Genomic DNA, 21,354 nt, shown 5'->3' with positions numbered 1-21,354 from the left:
TGACTCTGTTGTTGTCTCCCCCAACCCCAAAATCTTCAACCTTACATTATCTACAATTGACCTCTCCCCTTTTCTAAGAGGTCTGTAAGGGGCGTGCATAAGTGCACTTTTGTGCCTAATGTCCCTGTCCCATTGTCTTATTATCCTTTCTATTGCTACGTTCTACTTCTTTTATGTTATGTTAATATGTACTATAATACTATACTTGTTTGAGAAATAGATAGATAGATAGATAGATAGATAGATAGATAGATAGATAGATAGATAGATACTATACTGATGTAAAGGTATTTGCTGTATTAATAAGAGAATAAGCTGTGTGCTACTACTAAATGGTATACAGTGTTCCCTCGATTTTCGCGGGAGATGCGTTCCGAGACCACCCGCGAAAGTCGAATTTCCGCGAAGTAGAGATGCGGAAGTAAATACACTATTTTTGGCTATGAACAGTATCACAAGCCTTCCCTTAACACTTTAAACCTCTAAATTGCAATTTCCCATTGCCTTAGCAACCATTTAGATTATTACTCACCATGTTTATTTATTAAAGTTTATTTAAAAAATATTTATTAAAGTCAGATGAAAGTTTGGCGATGACATATGACGTCATCGGGCGGGAAAAACCGTGGTATAGGGAAAAACCCCGCAAAGTATTTTTTTTAATTAATATTTTTGAAAAACCGTGGTATAGACTTTTCGTGAAGTTCGAACCCGCGAAAATCGAGGGGACACTGTATTATATGAGTGCTGACACTACATTCTGCATTCTATATTCTATACATAAAACGTATCAGGAAAGACTTAATGAACTCAATCTGTACAGTCTGGAGGACAGAAGGAAAAGGGGGGACATGATCGAAACATTTAAATATGTGAAAGGGTTAAATAAGGTTCAGGAGGGAAGTGTTTTTAATAGGAAAATGAACACAAGAACAAGGGGACACAGTCTGAAGTTAGTTGGGGGAAAGATCAAAAGCAACATGAGAAAATATTATTTTACTGAAAGAGTAGTAGATCTTTGGAACAAACTTCCAGCAGACATGGTAGATAAATCCACAGTCACTGAATTTAAACATGCCTGGGATAAACATATATCCATCCTAAGATAAAATACAGAAAATAGTATAAGGGCAGACTAGATGGACCATGAGGTCTTTTTCTGCCGTCAGACTTCTATGTTTCTATGTTTCTATATTCCATTCCTATTCCATTTCTACTTTTACCTGCTCATGCTGGTTATTTTTTCTAAAATAGCCAAACGAAACGTGCAGAATCCTACTCTACCCACAAGGTTCGCCAACATCCGTGTTATTTGCACATGACACACGGGGCCCTGGGGAGAGATCCCATTGCTGCTGTCCAGATGAAGTTAGAACAAACGAGATTCGGTCTCTTGGGTGTCTGGATTTACAGGGCACCGCTGAACCGAACAGGAGAGGTAGGGGTCGAATTTCAATTCCTCGGCTCGCTCCGAAAAAGCAGGCCCCCATCTAGACGCCCACAGAGAATGAGGCACCCTCCAAAAAACCAAAAAGGGTAGATAGAATTTTTTTCCCCTCCCCAAACCAGCCAAGCAAACTCCACTTAAAATGAGGGGGGGAGATTTTTTCCCCACCCCAATGCACACAAAACCTTGATCAGGACACGGTCTGGCAACTTAGAAAAGGGGGGAAAAGGTGAACTTTGAATTCTCTGAAGCTTAGTAAATCTTTTTCCAAAGGAGGGAGAGAAAGAGAGAGAGAGAGAAAGAAAGAAAGAAAGAAAGGGAAGGACAAAGAGAAGGAGAAAAAGAGAAAGGGAGAGGTGGAATCGAGAGAGAGGGAGGAAAGAAAGGAAAAGGGAGAGGGGGGGAGGAAGAAAGAGAGAAAGAAAAGGAGAGAGGGAGAAAGAAGGAGGGAGAGAGTAATGTGGTGAGGAGAGAGAGGGAGGGAGAAAAAGGAAGGGAGGGAGAGGGGAAAAGAAAGAGAAAGAAAGAAAGAAAGAGAAAAGGACAGGGGGAAGAGGGAAAGGAGAGAGGGAGGGAGAAAGAAAGGGGAGGGGGAAGAGAGAGGGGGAGGGAGAAAGAGAGGGAGAAAAGAAAGAGAGAGGGAGTGGGGAAAGAAAGTAAAAAGAGAGGGAGAGGGGTATGATAGGATGGAAGAAAGAAAAGAGAGAGGGAGAGATATAGAAGGAAGGAGAAGGAGAATGAAAGAGAGGAGAAAGTGAGAAGGAGAGAGAGGGTGGGAGAAAGAGAAAGAAAGAGAGAGAGGAGGGAAGAGGGAAGAGAAAGGGAGAAAGAGAGAGAGAGAAAGGGAGGGAGGGAGAGAGAAACAGAAAGAAAGAAAAAGAGAAAGAGGGAGAAAAAGAGAGACCCACAGAAGCTAAACATCCCTCTCTAATTGCTTTCCCTTTTTTCTCTCTCCCTCCCTCGTTTGGAAACTGAGCCTTAGCAGTTCCAGCCTGTAACTTTTAAATATCGCGGTAAGAAACTCAGATGAAATTTGGCTTGTCAAGTCTGGCCCATCCCAGGCCACCCCTTCCCTTTTTTCGCTTCCCTCCCCTCCCCGAAATTGGTGTGATACGTTTCCTAATAGCACAAGCAGTCCTCGAGTTATAACCAGGGATGGACGCAGTGGGAGTAGTAAGTTTATGCACTATTTATTGAATACTTAATAGTTTTTTTATTGTCCTTCCTTCTCTAGTACCTTAGTATGATTCTTAATTACTTTTAAAATAGGAAAGAATTAAATAGTCTGTTTTTACCCATCAACCCTTTAATCGTTTTAACCATTATCTAAAACTGAACTTTTATAGCAGTGAAGGAAAATTGAGCTACTTGCCTAATCTGTTATCATACTGAACCTTGTGGGTTCAGGACAAAAACCTTAAAACGTGACTGTGCTCCTCAACAAATCATGCTGTCCATCATTTGTCCTTTTTGTGGCTATTCAAATAATCAACTGAGAAAGAATCCAAGCACCTATTTGAAAAATTAACTTGGTCGGTAAGCCACTCCCACCCAATCACATGACCTTTAAGCCACACACCCCGTCACATGATTGTCAAACCACTCCCACCTGGTCACAGGACCATCAAGCCACACCCACAAAATAAGCCATGCCCACAATGTGGCAGTAAAAATTTTGGCAGCCCATCACTTCTTATAACCATTCATTTAGTGATTGTCTGAAGTTAACAATGGCCCGGAAATTTAAAAAAGCATCCCCATCAGCTGATCAAAACTCTGTTTTCTTTGCATGTTGTGTTTGTTTAAATTGTTTTTCTTTTCTTTCTATTTTTATATGTAGAAACTTAATAAATATTATTTTTTTAAAAAAAATTAAGTATTTGATGTTTTCCACACATTGTTTCCTAATAATTCCCAATAGAAAGAATTTGGGTGTATACTCTTATTGATATTCCTGTTATTTCCTGCATCCACTCATGTACATTCCGCCAATAGCGTTTAGCTTTGGGACATGTCCACCACATAGGAAAGAAGGTCCCACAGAGTGGGCCTTCTCCAGGTCCCATCGACTAAACAATGTCGTTTGGCAGGACCCAGGGGAAGAGCCTTCTCTGTGGCGGCCCCAACCCTTTGGAACCAGCTCCCCGCAGATATCAGAGTTGCCCCCACCCTCCTTGCCTTTCATAAAGTTCTTAAGAGCCATCACTGTCGTCAGGCATGGGGGAACTGACACATCTCCCCCGGGCCTATACAGTTTATACATGGAATGTTTGTGTGTGTGTTTGCTTTTAATAATGGGTTTTTTTAGTGTTTTTTAAATTATTAGATTTGTTCTTACATTGTTCTTGGTATTGTTGTAAGCCGCCCCGAGTCTACGGAGAGGGGCGGCATACAAATCTAATAAATACAAATACAAATGTGCTCACGCGAGATTTGAGTCTCAGGGGAAGGGGGACATAGAAAATGAATGAATGTATTTGTATTTTGTATTTGTATTTATTAGATTTGTATGCCGCCCCTCTCCGAAGACTTGGGGCGGCTAACAACAATATAAAAAGACAATGTAAACAAATCTAATATTAAAAATAATCTAAAAAACCCCAATTTAAAGAACCACTCATACATACAAGCATACCATGTATAAATTCTTTAAGTCTAGGGGGAAGGGAAATTTCAATTCCCCCATGCCTGACGACAGAGGTGGGTTTTAAGGAGATTGCGAAAGGCAAGGAGGGTGGGAGCAACTCTGATATCTGGGGGGAGCTGGTCCCAGAGGGTCAGGGCCGCCACAGAGAAGGCTCTTCTCCTGGGTCCTGCCAAATGACATTGTTTAGTCAACAGGACCCGGAGAAGGCCAACCCTGTGGGATCTAGTCATTCGCTGGGATTCGTGCGGCAGAAGGCGGTCTCGTAGATACCCTGGTCCGGTGCCATGAAGGGCTTTATAGGTGATGACCAACACTTTGAATTGTGACCGGAAACTGATCGGCAACCAATGCAGACTGCGGAGTGTTGGTGTAACATGGGCATGCCTTGGGAAGCCCATGATTGCTCTCGCAGCTGCATTCTGCATGATCTGAAGTTTCCGAACACTTTTCAAAGGTAGCTCCATGTAGAGAGTGAATGAATGAATGAATGAATGAATGAATGAATAAATAAATAAATAAATTTGGCTTCTGCTCATGCACAACAAGAAAAATCTCCCACAAGGACACTCTTGCGCATGAGATTTTGCCATATTCTTTGCAAAAGCAAAGAAATTGCCCAAAATAGGTGAAATCTCGCACATGCGAGCATTTTTGCACAAGATTTCAAAATTGATATGCGCAGGAATCTCCGCCACCCCCCGATGCGCAAGAGCATCCTCACGCAAGATTTCACTTGCTGCACACATGAGATTTGGTTTCTGTGCATGTGCAGCAAGTGAAATCTCGCGGAACAATGCTCTTGTGCATGAGATTTTGCGTAGAAGCAAAGAAATCACTAAAAATAAGTAAAATCTCACATACACAAGCGCCCACGACGATTGCTGTTGTTATTATTATTATTATTATTATTATTATTATTATTATTATTATTATTATTTAAATTTGTATGCTGCCCGTTTCCACAGACAATCCCAGAGAGCTCACCAATACTGGCTGATAATTGGAACCCCTGCCTGCTATCATGGCTTTTTAGGCAATAAAACAAACTAGGTTTCATCTCCCCACCACCACCCATTTTTCTTTCCAAAAAAGTAAATTATCTGGGTTCACAGATAACCCAAACCCACAATCCTGGGTTTGCTTCCTTTGGGGCTTAACCCCTTTGTTTCAAACCAGGATGCCGTTCGGGAAATCCACAGTTTTAAAACCTGGCTTAAAGTCACGCTTAAAGTTAAACCAACAGCAAGGAAGTTTCTAGGGGTTTTTTCCCCTTTCTTTTCTCCTCTGATGAATCTTTAGAAGGGGGGAGAAAATCAGCAGGTCTCCAAAGTTGGTTGGAAATCTTTGCCGGCTTGTTACTAACCAATTTCATCATGCTATTCCACGCTGTTGCAATCTCCAACCTGTCCTTAGAGGTTGGGAAATCACCCAGACGTATGATTTAATCCGGCCTCAATACCTTGGTTTTGTTTATCATCGCACATTCTTTGATCGCTCGATGACATCCGAGCCGGCCACGAAAAGGGTAACAGCAGCAGCAACAACAACAACAACAATAAAAAGCTTTAGAAATTAAAAGTGAGAGATTTGCAGCTTCCTCGGAGCAGCTTCCAAATCGCACAACAGCAGTTTTGGCTGCGGCCTTGGGACAATGTTCTCTTTCCCCCCGTCATAGAAACATTGAATATAAACATAGAAGATTGACAGCAGAAAAAGACCTCCTGGTCCATCTAGTCTACCCTTATACTATTCCCTGTACGTATTTTATCTTAGGATGGATCTATGTTTATCCCAGGCATGTTTAAATTCAGTGACTCTGAATTTACCAACTACGTCCACCATCCTTGCAATCCCAACTTCTTTTTCCTTTGCAAGCAAAATTTGGAAGCCGAAACCCCTTTCTCCTTTCATTTTTCACTTTCCTTTTTGTCTTTATTTTTACAAAAAAAAACCATTAGATTAAGGTTAGATCAAGCCCCCTTCCTTTGTTTACGAGATGTAAGGTGTGGTTGCGAATGAATTGGTTAACTGTTTTTATTATACAGTATATGGGATTTTAATAGTAACTTTTGATTAATTAGATTTTTTGTTCTGTTGCTTTTGTATCCTGTGAGCCGCCCCAAGTCTTCGGAGAAGGACAGCATAAAAATCTAATTATTATTATTGTTGTTGTTGTTATTATTATTATTATCCAACCTTTATGGCATGCTTCGGTGTCTGCTCTCTACAAAGATGCGTACGATTCTGTAGATATATGCCTAGGCCTATATATATGTGCATACAAGTACCATATATGTATATGTGTGTAGATATACACTGCTCAAAAAAAATGAATAAAACACTTAAACAACACAATATAACTCTAAGTAGATGAAACATTTGTGAAATCAAACTGTCCACTTAGGAAGCAACACTGATTGACAATCGGTTTCACATGCTGTTGTGCAAATGGAATAGTTAAATAAAATAAATAAAATTAAATGGGTCCAAAGACCTGCTACAAAAATGGTGGAAGGTCTTAAGCATAAAACTTATCATAAATTCCATCTGTATAGTCTGGAGGACAGAAGGGAAAGGGGGGACACGATTGAAACTGACAGTCTCAAAATGGGTGAGCAGTGTGGTCGGGCAGTAGGAAAGGCAAGTAGGATGCTTGGCTGCATAGCTAGAGGTATAACAAGCAGGAAGAGGGAGATTGTGATCCCCTTATATAGAGCGCTGGTGAGACCACATTTGGAGTACTGTGTTCAGTTCTGGAGACCTCACCTACAAAAAGATATTGACAAAATTGAACGGGTCCAAAGACGGGCTACAAGAATGGTGGAAGGTCTGAAGTATAAAACTCAATCTGTATAGTCTGGAAGACAGAAGGAAAAGGGGGGACATGATCGAAACATTTAAATATGTTAAAGGGTTAAATAGGGTTCAGGAGGGAAGTGTTTTTAACAGGAAAGTGAACACAAGAACAAGGGGCCACAATCTGAGGTTAGGTGGGGGAAAGATCAGAAGCAACGGGAGAAAATATTATTTGACTGAAAGAGTAGTAGATGCTTGGAACAAACTTCCCGCAGACGGGGTTGGTCAATCCACAGTACCTGAATCTAAACATGCCTGGGATAAACATATATCTATCCCAAGATAAAATACAGGAAATAGTATGAGGGCAGACCAGATGGACCATGTGGTCTTTTTCTGCCATCAATCTTCTATGTTTCTATGTCTTTATTTTTTAAAAAAAATCAACATTGATATACCCCTCAGCTATTATGATTTATGTATGGTTTATGTGGGTTGTATGATAGTTTTTTATTATTATTGTTTTAAATACTGTTTTTAATATTTGATTTGTACTCTGTATATTGCTTGTTGTGAGCTGCCCCAAGTCTATGGAGAGGGGCGGCATACAAATCTAATTAATAATAATAATAATAATAATAATAATAATAATAATTCCACCTTTTGTGGCATGCTTCAGTGTCTGCTCTCTACAGAGGGCTGTGCATTTCTGTAAACATGTGCGTATGTTTGCGTGTGTGCATATATATATGTGCATGCAAGTACCATATATGTATATGTGTATATATACACACTGCTTAAAAAAAACAATAAAGGGGACACTTAAACAACACCATATAACTCCAAGTCAATCAAACATCTGTGAAATCTAAACTGTCCACTTAGGAAGCAACGCTGATTGACGATCGGTTTCACATGCTGCTGTGCAAAGGGAAGAGTTGTGCAAAGGGAAGAGTTGTGCAAATAAAATATTCAAAGGGAATATGTCATTCATTCAGATCTAGGATGTGTTCTTCGAGTGTCCCCTTGATTTTTTGGAGCAGTGTCTATTTTATGTGTCTTTTTATTTCCGCATTTGGATGCAATGGTTCTGTCATTCATGTGGTGTCTTGTGTTTTTGTGTCTTTTTTTTTTTGTGTTCCACAGGGCCCCCCTTGCATTGCTCCTCTGCCTCCTCCACCCCGGTGGAGCCCTCCCCCTCCCCACCCCCCCCCTCCCCGCCAGCCAATGAGAGCCAGAGACGGTTGCTAGGCCACGGTGTCGCCCAGCCAACTCAGGAGTCTGACTCCGAAGAAGAGTTTGTGCCCAATTCATTCTTAGTTAAAAGTGGCTCTGGGAATCTCTCGCTCCCATCGAATGGTGAGTGCCCGTCTGCTTACTACCGGCTTACTATGGGGATGTTGCCTTGGTGCGTCTGCTTCCGGCCTCTTGGAAAATTAAGCAAGGGCTGTGCATCTTCAGGGTTCTTCATCTTTCTTTCTTTCTTTCTTTCTTTCTTTCTTTTTCTTCTCCTTCGCCCTCCTCTTTTTCCTCTTATTACTTCTCTTCTTTCTCTTCTTCGGCTTCTGCACATCTTCTTCCTTCTCTTTTCTTCTTCTTCCTCTTACTCCTCCTGTTCTTCTTCTCCATCTTCTCTTCCTCTTTTTTCTTCTTCTTCCTTATCTTCTCCCTCCTCCTCTTCTTCTCTTTCTCCTCTTCTTCCTCCTCTCTTCCTCTTCTTCTTCTCCTCCTTTTCCTTTTCTTCCTTTTCTTCTTCCTCCTCCACTTCTCCTTCTCCTCTTCCTCCTCCTCCTCTTCTTCCTCTTTTCTTCCTCTTCCTCCTCTTGTCCTTCACCACCTTCTCCTCCTTTTCCTCTTCTTCCTCTTCTTCTTCCTCCTCCTCTTTCCTTCCTCTTCCTCCTCCTCCACCTCTTCTTCTTCTTCCTTCTCCTCCTCCCCCTTTTCCTTCTTCCTTCCCTTCTGCAAACTGAAGCCCCGATCGCAAAGCACGAGGTTTCGGGAAATTGGGGTGGTGCGTTGGGGAAATCTTTTCTTTTTTGTTGTTTTGTCGTTGTCGTTGTTGCATGATTGGGGAGGGGGCTTGCGAAGGTCAGGACGTGGGGGAGCTTTTTGATTCTGCTTCTCCGTTGCAAAGAGAAAAAAACTGGGGCCGTGGTGCATCCTGTTGTGGTGGCTTTTTGCAAAAAACCCAAAAAAACCCCGAAGGCTTTGGTTGCATGGCTTGAAAATGACCCCAGCATGCTTTCTGGAGTTGGGATGCAAGGAGGGAGGTGGTGGGATGAGATGAGATTGGTAGGGGGAGAATTTTAAAAAAATATATCATGATTATTATTTTGCATTAATGGGATGCCTTGAAAGAGAACGGCACAAAGACTTTGCCTTGGAGGCACAGACTAGCTAGCATCATGTGATGCCGCTGTATAGAGCGCTGGTGAGACCACATTTGGAATACTGTGTTCAGTTCTGGAGACCTCACCTACAAAAAGATATTGACAAAATTGAACGGGTCCAAAGAATGGTGGAAGGTCTTAAGCATCAAACTTCATGAACTCAATCTGTCTAGTCTGGAGGACAGAAGGGAAAAGGGGGACACGATCGAAACATTTAAATATGTTAAAGGGTTAAATAAGGTTCAGGAGGGAAGTGTTTTTAATAGGAAAGTGAACACAAGAACAAGGGGGCAAAATCTGAAGTTAGTTGGGGGAAAGATCAAAAGCAACGTGAGAAAATATTACTTTACTGAAAGAGTAGTAGATCCTTGGAACAAACTTCCAGCAGACATGGTAGATAAATCCACAGTCACTGAATTTAAACATGCCTGGGATAAACATAGATCCATCCTAAGATAAAATACAGGAAATAGTATAAGGGCAGACAAGATAGACCAGGAGGTCTTTTTCTGCCGTCAGACTTCTATGTTTTTATGTTTCTATGAAACAATTAAATATCTTCAAGGGTTAAATAAAGGTTCAGGAGGGAAGTGCTTTTAATAGGAAAGTGAACACAAGAACAAGGGGACACAATCTGAAGTTAGTTGGGGGAAAGATCAGAAGCAACGTGATAAAATATTATTTGACTGAAAGAGTAGTAGATGCTTGGACCAAATGTCCAGCAGACGTGGTTGGTCAATCCACAGTCACTGAATTGAAACATGCCTGGGAGAAACATAGATCCATCCTAAGATAAAATACAGGAAATAGTATAAGGGCAGACTAGATTGACCATGAGGTCTTTTTCTGCCGTCCATCTATGTTTCTATGTTCCTAGCATCATCTTCGTTTCAAAACTTTGTGTATTGTGCTGCCACCCAATCTATTTTTTTCCCCCTTCTCGGTCCTCCTTGCCTCTGTTTTGATTCTCAGGGAAGAAAGAAGCTGTTTGTTGTTTTCACAAGTAGAAATAAAATATTGTTTTTGCTGTTAAACCCCTTTCCCAAGCAATCCGTCTCCCATTCGACAGCTCTGTTTGTTCACACAACTGTCGAAAACTTTTGTTATATGCTTTGGTGACTCTTCTCCCCTTCCCCATCCACACACACACACACAAACTGGATTAGAGTTAAATTTTTAAATTTAATTTTTTTTTCCTGATTGAAGGCAACGTTCAAGCCTGTCTGTTCCAGCCTGTTTTTTTAGAAAACACAGGTTTAAAAAATGGGGAAAAAGTGATCATTGTTGCATCCCTCTGTCCTGTTCGATTTTCAGAAAGTGTAGATTTTTAAAAGGGGAAAAAATGGTAATACTGTATTTGTAATAGCGTTTCAGCTTCTGTTTCAGGGACCTCTGGGCTTACACAATGTTTAAAGCATCTTTAATGGATGTTGCACTTCCTCCAGAGATAAGATCCCAACTTTATTAAAATATTGGGCAGAAGAAAAATTCGAGGAGGCCGATTGTGTAGAATTATGCGTGTCTGCATTTAATTTATGTTTGTGTGTTGTTATGGAAATATTTTAATGGTCTTGTTATTCTGGGTATCCCCATTGCTGGGATATAATGACGTGTGAATTTGCTTCCAGAGGTATGACATATATTGACATATATCTATATCTATCTTATCTTATCTTATCTATCTATCTATCTATCTATCTATCTATCTATCTATCTATCTATCTATCTATCATGTATATATGTGTGTGTATATGTGTGCGTATTTAAATATAATATATTTATTACCCACACACATGCAAACACACATACATAATATATAATACAGTATATGAATTTCACAATAATAGTCCAAGAAAGATCTCTTTATCAAACACTGGAGTTCTACAATTTGAATTTCTACATAGATTAAAAGCTATTTTACAGATTATATAGATTTATAGAGAGATAGATAGATAGATAGATAGATAGATAGATAGATAGATAGATAGATAGATAGGGAGGGAGGGAGGGAGGGAGGGAGGGAGGGAGGGAGGGAGGGAGAGAGAGAGAGAGAGAGAAAACATTAATAAATAGTCCAAGAAAGACCTCAGTATTAAACACTGAGGTTCTACAATTTGTCTTTCTGCCTAGATTAAAGACTATTAGATTAGTTGTTGGAGATTTTTTGTATTGTATTTTCTTGGGTTTTTTTTAATGTATGTAACTTAATTAAAATTATTTTAAAAAAATAAAATAAAGACTATTAGATTATAGGTTATCTACCTTTATAGATTATTTATTTAGATATAGGACACATTAATAAATAGTCCAAGAAAGATCTCTTTATTAAACACTGAAGTTTTACAATTTCTATTTCTACAAAGATTAAAGACCAGGTAAATATATGGGAGTTTCCCCCCACCCTTGAGTTTAATAATAATAATAATAATAATAATAATAATAATTATTATTATTATTATTATTATTATTTTTATTTTTATTTTTATTATTTATTAGATTTGTATGCCACCCCTCTCCGAAGACTCGGAGTTTGCCAATTAAAGAAAAGAAAGAATTCAAAGCAAATATTATTATACAAAGGGGGGAAATGTTTTCTTTTTTAAGTTTAAAACAGTTAACGGTACACCACTTAAATATTCTCTGACTACAAGGAATACCATCTGTATAAGATCTTGGGTGTCTGTAGAGGTAGGTCTCAACGTACAACACCCCATTTAGTGACCATTCAAAGTTACAAGGGCACTGAAAAAAAGTCACTTATGACCGGTTTTCACTCTTACAACCGTTGCAGCATAAATACATATATAACATTAATAAATAGTCCATGTGATCTATGTGGCCACGTGATCAAAAATTCAGAAGCATGGCAACTGCTTCATATTTATTATCCTGGGGTCATGTGATCTGCTTTTGCGACCTTTCAAACATCACAATCAATGGGGAAGACGTATTGACGTAACAACTGTGTTACTAACTTAACAACTGGTCGCAATTCACTTAACAACGGTGGCAAGTAAAGCCGTAAAACAGAGCAAAATTTACTTTGCGCATTTCTCACTTAAACATAGAAACATAGAAGACTGGCGGCAGGAAAAGACCTCCTGGTCCATCTAGTCTACCCTTATACCATTTCCTGTATTTTATCTTAGGATGGATCTATGTTTATCCCAGGCATGTTTAAATTCAGTTACTGTGGATTTACCAACCACGTCTGCTGGAAGTTTGTTCCAAGGATCTACTACTCTTTCAGTAAAATAATATTTTCTCACGTTGCTTTTGATCTTTCCCCCAACTAACTTCAGATTGTGTCCCCTTGTTCTTGTGTTCACTTTCCTATTAAAAACACTTCCCTCCTGAACCTTATTTAACCCTTGAACATATTTAAATGTTTCGATCATGTCCCCCCTTTTCCTTCTGTCCTCCAGACTATACAGATTGAGTTCATTAAGTCTTTCCTGATACGATTTATGCTTAAGAACTTCCACCATTCTTGTAGACCGTCTTTGGACCCGTTCAATTTTGTCAATATCTTTTTGTAGGTGAGGTCTCCAGAACTGAACACAGTATTCCAAATGGGGTCTCACCAGCGCTCTATACAAGGGGATCACAATCTCCCTCTTCCTGCTTGTTATACCTCTAGCTATGCAGCCAAGCATCCTACTTGCTTTTCCTACTGCCCGACCACACTGCTCACCCATTTTGAGACTGTCAGAAATCACTACCCTTAAATCCTTCTCTTCTGAAGTTTTTGCTAAACAACATAAATTTTAGAAACATAGAAACATAGAAACATAGAAGTCTGACGGCAGAAAAAGACCTCCTGGTCCATCTAGTCTGCCCTTATGCTATTTCCTGTATTTTATCTTAGGATGGATATATGTTTATCCCAGGCATGTTTAAATTCAGTTACTGTGGATTTATCTACAACGTCTGCTGGAAGTTTGTTCCAAGGATCTACTACTCTTTCAGTAAAATAATATTTTCTCATGTTGCTTTTGATCTTTCCCCCAACTAACTTCAGATTGTGTCCCCTTGTTCTTGAATCACAGCAGAGAAGCAACAAATAATGTTTTATTTAGCAATTAGTATTTAATTAGTATTTTAGTTTTTGTTTTTTGCTGCATAGATAACTCAAGGAAGCAAGCCAAGCTGTGTGCTATCGATCCATCCTTAACGTGTGCATGACACCGTTTGGCAATTTTAGGAAATATTAGCAGCTCTTGCATTGTTTCTCCAGTTATGTTAGGGGAGAAAAAAACCTTTTGCATTTCACCACTTATTTGAAGAGGAGAAGGCATAAAATGGGTAAATATTTTGGAAGAAGTCTTAAAAGAAATTAAGAAATGGTGGATTGGAAAACCAGCTGTTCTAAGGTTTAGCCCGAGGTCTCTTTCCTGTGATTCCTGCTGTGACTCTAGTTGTGCCTGGAAATTTCATCCAGTGACCACAAATGACCTCCAAACCAGCTGGGCTCTACTTAGATTTCCCAAGTTGCTAGAAGGCAAACCCAAATTTTGTTTTCAAAAATCTGATACAGGGTTGTCTTAACAGCATTATGGGCCCCGGGCAACAGCAGTGCACTGGGACCCCTTAATACGACAGGAGTAAGGGCCCCCAGGACTACTAGGACTGGGAGCGGCTCACAACAACAATACACACTGTACAAATCTAATGTTAAAAGAACTATTTAAAACCCTTATTATAAAAAACAAACACACAACCTAACAAACCATACATAAAAAACCATAGTAGCTAAGGGGCATATCAGTTTCCCCATGCTTGGTGACATAAGTGGGTTTTCAGGAGTTTGCGAAAGGCAAGGAGGGTGGGGGCAGTCCTAATCTGATTCCAGAGGGCCGGGGCTGCCACAGAGAAGGCTCTTCCCCTGGGTCCCGCCAGACGGCACTGTTTAGTCGATGGGACCCAGAGAAGGCCAACTCTGTGGGACCTAACTGGTCGCTGAGATTCATGCGGCAGAAGGCGGTCCCGATGATATTCTGGTCCGATGCCATGTAGGGCTTTGGAGGTCATAACCAACACTTTGAATTGTGACCGGAAACTCATCGGCAGCCAATGCAAGCCACGGAGTGTTGATGAGACATGGGCATATCTGGGAAAGCCCATGATTGCTCTCGCGGCTGCATTGTGCACGATCTGAAGTTTCCGAACACTTTTCAAAGGTAGCCCCATGCAGAGAGTGTTGCAGTAGTCGAACCTCGAGGTGATGAGGGCATGAGTGACTGTGAGCAATGGTCGATAAAATTAAATCTTGTATCGGCGCTGCCAACAAAATGGCTCTTGAAACATTGAAAGCCTGCTGCGCAGCAACAACTAATCAACGTGATAAGCATTTGAACAATACAGGAGGCTTGAAAAACACAATAATACTCAGCAAGCCATACAGTTGCTGTATTTACCGTACTTTTCGGAGTACGATAGTTTTAGTTTTTGGGGAGGAAAATAGGGAAAAGAATCTGCTTACCAGGTATTCATCTGGCTAGCATCCTTAGTCTCGTCAACTTCGGAACATTATTTTATCCCCTGGTTATGGCTTTAAAAAAAATTTATTCGGAGAGAGTAACCAATGAAAGAGCTTGCAAGCCAGTAAGAGCTGGGAACATCATTAGCACCTGGGAAAAAAAACATTCGGAACAAGTTGGAGCAATGGAAAAAACCCTGCAGAGACTTAGGGCTTGGAAAACATTATTCGCAGAGAGTAACAATGAAAGAGCTTGCAAGCCCATAAAGAGCTGGGAACATTGTTGGCACCTGGTTAGGGCTGGAAAGAAACATTCGAAGCAAGTAGATAATGTGGGGGGGGGAAACAACTACAAAGACAGGGTTTGGAAAACATTCTTTGCAGAGAGGAACAATGAAAGAGCTTGCAAGCCCATAAAAGCTGGGAACTTTGTTGGCACCTGGTTAGGCTGGAAAGAAACTTATTCGGGGCAAGTTAGAGCAATGAAAAAAACCCTGCAAAGACTTAGCGCATGGAAAACATTTTTTGCAGAGAGTAACAATGAAAGAGCTTGCAATGTCTGGGTAAGAGCTGGGAACATTGTTAGCACCTGGTTAGGGCTGGAAAGAAACATTCAAAACAAGTAGAGAATGGAAAAAAACCCTACAAAAATAGGGCTTGGAAAACATTCTTCGCAGAGAGTAACAATGAAAGAGCTTGCAAGCGTGTAAGAGCTGGGAACATTTTTGGTTCTTGGTTAGGGCTAGAAAGAAACTTACTCGGAGCAAGTTAGAGCAATGAAAAAAACCCTGCAAAGACTTAGGGCATAGAAAACATTTTTTGCAGAGAGTAACAATGAAAGAGCTGGCAACATTGTTAGCAGCTAGTTAGGGCTGGTGGGGGGAGCTACATTCAGAGTATAAGATGCACCCAAATTATCAGCCTCTTTTAGCGAGGAATAAGGTGCATCTTATATTCCGAAAATTATGATATATCAGGAGTCCCCAAACTTGGCAACTTTAAGACTTGTGGACTTCGACTCCCAGCTATGCTGGCTGGAGAATTCTGGGAGTTGAAGTCCACAAGTTCCCTGCCTCCTGGATTCTCCTTTCCCTTTTCCCTTAACTGGAAACAGCAAAGATGCTCGAAAGTTGCCGTCAAAATTGGCAGTACCGCTCATTAAAAATCATTAACCGCCATTCAAGCTCGCTGTTCGGGGGGCTTGCTGGAATTCGGGGCACCTTTTATTCCTTTGCCTAGTTCAGCCTCCCCGAGGCTCAAAGACAATCGGTGCCTGATTCAAATTGGCCTCCAAGCGGCCTTTTTTTTTTTTGTCCGATAAAAGTGGTTTTGCTATCCAGCAGGGTCGCCTTTACAACTTCCCTGGCGGGAAACGGAATTGCGGGTCTGCTGAAAAAGAGGTTAGCGGTGCCACTTTGCAGGGATGATCTTTTGACATTCGCCACCCACTTGACAGGTTGGGGGCTGTCCAGGCCTTCCAAGTGTCTCCACAAGACAGGGGAAGTTCTTACACACACACACACACAACACAGAGAGAGAGAGAGACCCACACACATTGGTCTGGCATGGTTGGGTGTCACTCATGAATTCTCCTGCTAATCTTGCTTGCTTGCTTGCTTGCTTGCTTGCTTGCTTGCTTGCTTGCTTGCTTGCTTGCTTGCTTGCTTGCTTGCTTGCTTGCTTGCTTGCTTGCTTGCTTGCTTGCTTGCTTGCTTGCTTGCTTGCTTCTTTCTCTCTCTCTCTCTCTCTCTCTCTCTACTTCCTTCTTTCTTTCTTTCTTTCTTTCTCTCTCTCTCTCCTTCCTTCCTTCTTTCTTTCTCTCTCTCTCACTCTCTCCTTCCTTCTTTCTTTCTCTCTCTGTCTCCTTCCTTCTTTCTTTCTTTCTTTCTCTCTCTCTCTCCTTCCTTCTTTCTTTATTTCTCTCTCTCCTTCTTTCTTTCTTTCTCTCTCTCCTTCCTTCTTTCTTTCTTTCTTTGTCTCTCTCTCTCCTTCCTTCTTTCTTTCTCTCTCTCTCTCCTTCCTTTCTTCTTTCTCTCTCTCTCTCTCGCTCTCCTTCCTTCCTTCCTTCCTTCCTTCCTTCCTTCCTTCTCTTCCCCATCAACTCCCGAAGAGGAAGATTCTTTTTTTCACCTTTTAGCAGGAGCAATTCTGCCAGGGCAGGGGGCGGGGGGAGGTGTTAGTAAAAAAAAAAAGCTGCCCGCTTGGTTTGAAATTTCTGCAGTAGAGTGCTTTTTCTTTGGAGTTGAAAGAATGTGTGGGGAGTCTAGAGAGGTTGATGGGATGTAATGAAAGATGGAGAGGTGAATGCATATACACAGAGAGAGAGAGAAAGAGAGAGAGATGCACTCACACACAAAAAAAGCAGAGAGATAGAGAGATGCACACACATTGGTCTGGCACAGTTGGGTGCCACTCATTAATTCTCCTGCTAATCAATCTTTCCTTTCTTTCTTTCTTTCTTTCTTTCTTTCTTTCTTTCTTTCTTTTTTTCCTTCCTTCCTTCCTTCCTCTTTCTTTTTTTCCTTCCTTCCATCCTTCCTTCCTTCCTTGGGGAGTGCTGGGCAAAAATATTCTAATCAAGTTGACAAGATAGAAAGTAAACAGCAGTTCAGTAGAAACACTAACTCTGGGATTTTAAACTGAGAAAGGTTAGAACACCAATAAATTAGTTGTCTCCTCTTCTTCCTTTCTTTTTTCCTCCTCCTCCTTCCTTTCTTTCATCTTCCTCCTCTTTCTTTTGTTACTTCTTTCTGTCTGTCTTCTTTCCTCCTCCTTCCTTTCTTCACATCTTCCTTTCTTTCCTCCTTCCTTCCTTTTCTTCCTTTTTCTTTCTCCTCCTCCTTCCTTTCTTCCCTCCTCACTTTCTTTCTTCTTTCTTCCTCCTTCTCCTTCCTTTTTTTCTTTCCTCCTCTTTCTTTTTTCTTCTTTCTTTCTTTCTCTCTCTTTCTTTCCTTCTTTCCTCCTCCTTCTCCTGTCTTTATTTTTTCTCCTGCTCATCTTCCTTTCTTCTTTCCTCCTCCTCCTTTCTTTCTTCTTTCTTTTTTCTTTCTTTTTTTAAAAATAATAACTTTTATTAAATATATACATTTAAAAAAAGACAAACACAACATACAAGCATACATTTACACACATATAAATTAAATATTTTCAAGTTGGTCAACGTCCGTAATCTTTCTTTCTTTCTTTCTTTCTTTCTTTCTTTCTTTCTTTCTTTCTTTCTTTCTCTCTCTCTCTCTCTCTTTCTTTCTCTCTTTCCTTCTTTCTTTCTCTCTCTCTCTCTTTCCTTCCTCTTCCCTTTCTTCTTTCTCCTTCCTTCTTTCTTTCCTCCGCCCCCTCCCTTTCTCAGAATTGATTTAAGTGTTTTGAAAATCCCCCAGGTTCAGACATGGGGGCAAAAAATAACCATTTAACTGCTGGATTCACATCCACAAGTTAATCATCTCAGAAGTAGGGTCTGGTTACTGACAAAGAGATGACAATTTCTCCTGGGTTCCTGCTAAGGGCCCTAGCTCAGACGATTCCTTTGAAAAAGATCTCGAATGGGATGAAGGCTTGAAAGGTACTTGTCAGACTTCACAGTCAGTGACCATAAAATGGAGCATGTATTTCGTGAAGGGGCTTGCAAATGGTTTATGTTCATCCTGATTGTAAAGGACGTTGTTGATTATATCACTAGACACAGGAATACTACTACAATCAGGTTGGGTTTGCTTAATTGCACAGCTACTTTAACCCATCATTTTCTCTGCTGATCAGGGAAGAGATTGTGAAGTTACAAATCTTAATATTCTGGTTAATTTCAGTGGAATAATTCTTATGCATACATGGATGGTTTTCAGTACTTTTTTTAATATATATACTGCTCAAAAAAATAAAGGGAACACTTAAGCAACGCAATATATCTCCAAGTCAATCAAACTTCTGTGAAATCAAACTGTCCACTTAGGAAGCAACATTGATTGACAATCAATTTCACATGCTGTTGTGCACATTCAAATTTGTACAGAACAAAAGTATTCAATGAGAATATCTCTTTCCTTCAGATCTAGGATGGGTTGTTTGAGTGTTCCCTTTATTTTTTTTTCAGCAGTGTATATATCTATAGCCCATCTTCCTTTATAGAACAGAATAGAATTCTTTATTGGCCAAGTGTGATTGGACACACAAGGAATTTGTCCAGAAATATTTCACAAGAAGAGCCCTCCACTCCTCTTTCTACAACAAAATACCTTATTCCCCCAGACTTGAAATTCTTCAATTAGACAACTTACAACTCCGTCGCCTCGGTTCCAATTTAACTATCGTTCATAAAATCATATACCAAAATGTCCTACCTGTTAACGACTACTTCCCCTTCAACTGCAACAACACACGAGCACAAAATAGATTTAAACTAAATGTCAACCGCTCCAAACTAGACTGCAAAAAATACGACTTAAGCAATAGAGTGATCAATGCCTGGAATGCCCTACCTGACTCTGTGGATTGTACTCCTAACCCCGAAACCTTTAGCCTTAGACTATCTACAGTTGACCTCTCCCCCTTTCTAGGAGGTCTGTAAGGGGCGTGCATAAGCGCACTATTGTGCCTACTGTCCCTGTCCTATTGTCTTCTATCATTACTTTTTATCATTACTTATCTAATGTTTTATTTGTACAAATTACCATCCTATAATTGTTTGACAGGTAGGTAGGTAAGTAGATAGATAGATAGATAGATAGATAGATAGATAGATAGATAGATAGATAGATAGATAGATAGATAGATTTAGATCAGGAGACAGACAGACAGTTTGACAGGTAGGTAGGTAGGTAGGTAGGTAGATGGATGGATGGATGAATGGACGGACGGACAGATGGACTAACGGACGGACGGATGGACAGACAGACAGATAGATAGATGGCTAGTTGTGATCTCTGTGTGTTATAAAATGTGGCTAAATAAGACAGCATAGCGCCACCCCCAACTCCACCCCGCTACTACGGGTTCACCTGAACCGGTCCAAACCAGCTGAATAGCACCCGTGAAGGGCTGCCCGTCACCATTGCTACCTGTGCGCTCCCTGTGGCCGGCGTGGGGGCACGCACACCTGATGTGCGCGCACATTACTGTGAGATTCAGCATCTGCGCATGTGCAGGGACTGAAATCTTACACAACGATGCTCGAGATTCCACCAATTTTCGGCTATTTCTTTGCTCCTGCGTAGGAGCAGTAGCAAAAAAAAAAAAGAGTTGAAAATCTGCAAAGTTTCAAGTGCGCGAATGTCCTTGCGTGAGATTTTGCTTCCTGCCCATGTGCAGAAACTGAATCTCGCATGGGGGGGGCACGCATGCACACATCAAGAGCAGGAAATTGCATGTGCATCTCCATTTTTCTAATCGGGTCTGTGCACCGGACCCTCCATGCAGCAGGCCACTAGTGAATACCACCTCTGAGGACTGAGGACTAGTTTCTTGTGGCCCTCCAGATGTTTGCGGCTTGAATCTCTCAAATTCAGGCTGAGAATTAGATTTACGGTAAGTAATAAAATGATAGCCAGATGGAAAAAAGAGCATTTCAAACTGGGGAAAGAAGAGAGTTCGGGCAGTTTTCCTGAATTTCAATACAGTGATCCCTCGAGTTTCGCGATCTCGATCTTCGCGAAACGCTATATCGTGATTTTTCCACCCGATGACATCACTCTCTTCCTTCCTTTCTCATCTTTCTTTCTCTCTCTCTTTCTCTATCTTGCTTCTTCCTCTCTCACACTCTCTTCCTCCCTCTCTCATCTCTTTCTTTCCTTCTCTCTCTTTCTCTATCTCTCCCCCTCTTGCTCGAGCGGCAAGCGAGCAGCCGGGCGGGTGGGTGAACGGGCAAGCGGCAAGCGGAAGCCGGGCGGGCGGGTGAACGGGCAAGCAGCAAGCGAGCAGCCGGGCGGGCGGGTGAACGGGCAAGCGGCAAGCAGAAGCCGGGCGGGCGGGTGAACGGGCAAGCAGCAAGCAGAAGCCGGGCGGGCAGGTGAACGGGCAAGCGGCAAGCGGAAGCCGGGCGGGCGGGTGAACGGGCAAGCGGCAAGCGAGCAGCCGGGCGGGCAGGTGAACGGGCAAGCGGCAAGCGAGTGGCCGGGCGGGCGGGTGACGGGCAAGCGACAAGCGATCTTGGGGTTTCCCCTTTGCCTGGGCGGCGGGAAGACCCAGGGAAGGTTCCTTCGGCCGCCCAACAGCTGATCTGCTCCGCAGCGCGGCAGCAGCGAGGAGCCGAAGATGGGGTTTCCCCTTTGCCTGGGCAACGGGGAAACCCCATCTTCGGCTCCTCGCTGCTGCCGCGCTGCGAAGCAGATCAGCTGTTGGGCGTCCGAAGGAACCTTCCCTGGGTCTTCCCCGCCGCCCACACGCAAACTCCACCATCTGCGCATGTGCGGCCATGAAAAAAAGGGCACGCATGCGCAGATGGTGTTTTTACTTCCGCACCGCTGTATCGTGAAAAATCGAGTTTCGCGAGGGGTCTTGGAACGGAACCCTCGCGAAACTCAAGGGATCACTGTAATCCCATGCCGCTTTTAGCCTTTTGTCTCCGAAAAGTAATTGAAAAACTGAATGTACGGTAATGTCTGAT

The 21,354-nt window shown here is 41.6% G+C and overlaps 1 protein-coding gene across 1 annotated transcript in view; it reads left to right on the top strand.

Moving 5' to 3' along the window:
* The window catches only part of TENM4 (teneurin transmembrane protein 4), a 291,782-nt gene that overhangs the window by 97,693 nt on the left and 172,735 nt on the right, over window positions 1-21,354 (top strand). The window contains exon 4 of the mRNA XM_070751518.1: window positions 8,037-8,249. Coding sequence (XP_070607619.1) covers window positions 8,037-8,249 — 213 coding nt within the window. The remainder of the gene's footprint in view (window positions 1-8,036; window positions 8,250-21,354) is intronic.

The sequence above is a fragment of the Erythrolamprus reginae genome, chromosome 4, assembly GCF_031021105.1.
Source record: "Erythrolamprus reginae isolate rEryReg1 chromosome 4, rEryReg1.hap1, whole genome shotgun sequence".
NCBI lineage: Eukaryota > Metazoa > Chordata > Lepidosauria > Squamata > Dipsadidae > Erythrolamprus > Erythrolamprus reginae.
This window is presented reverse-complemented; position numbering and strand designations above follow the sequence as displayed.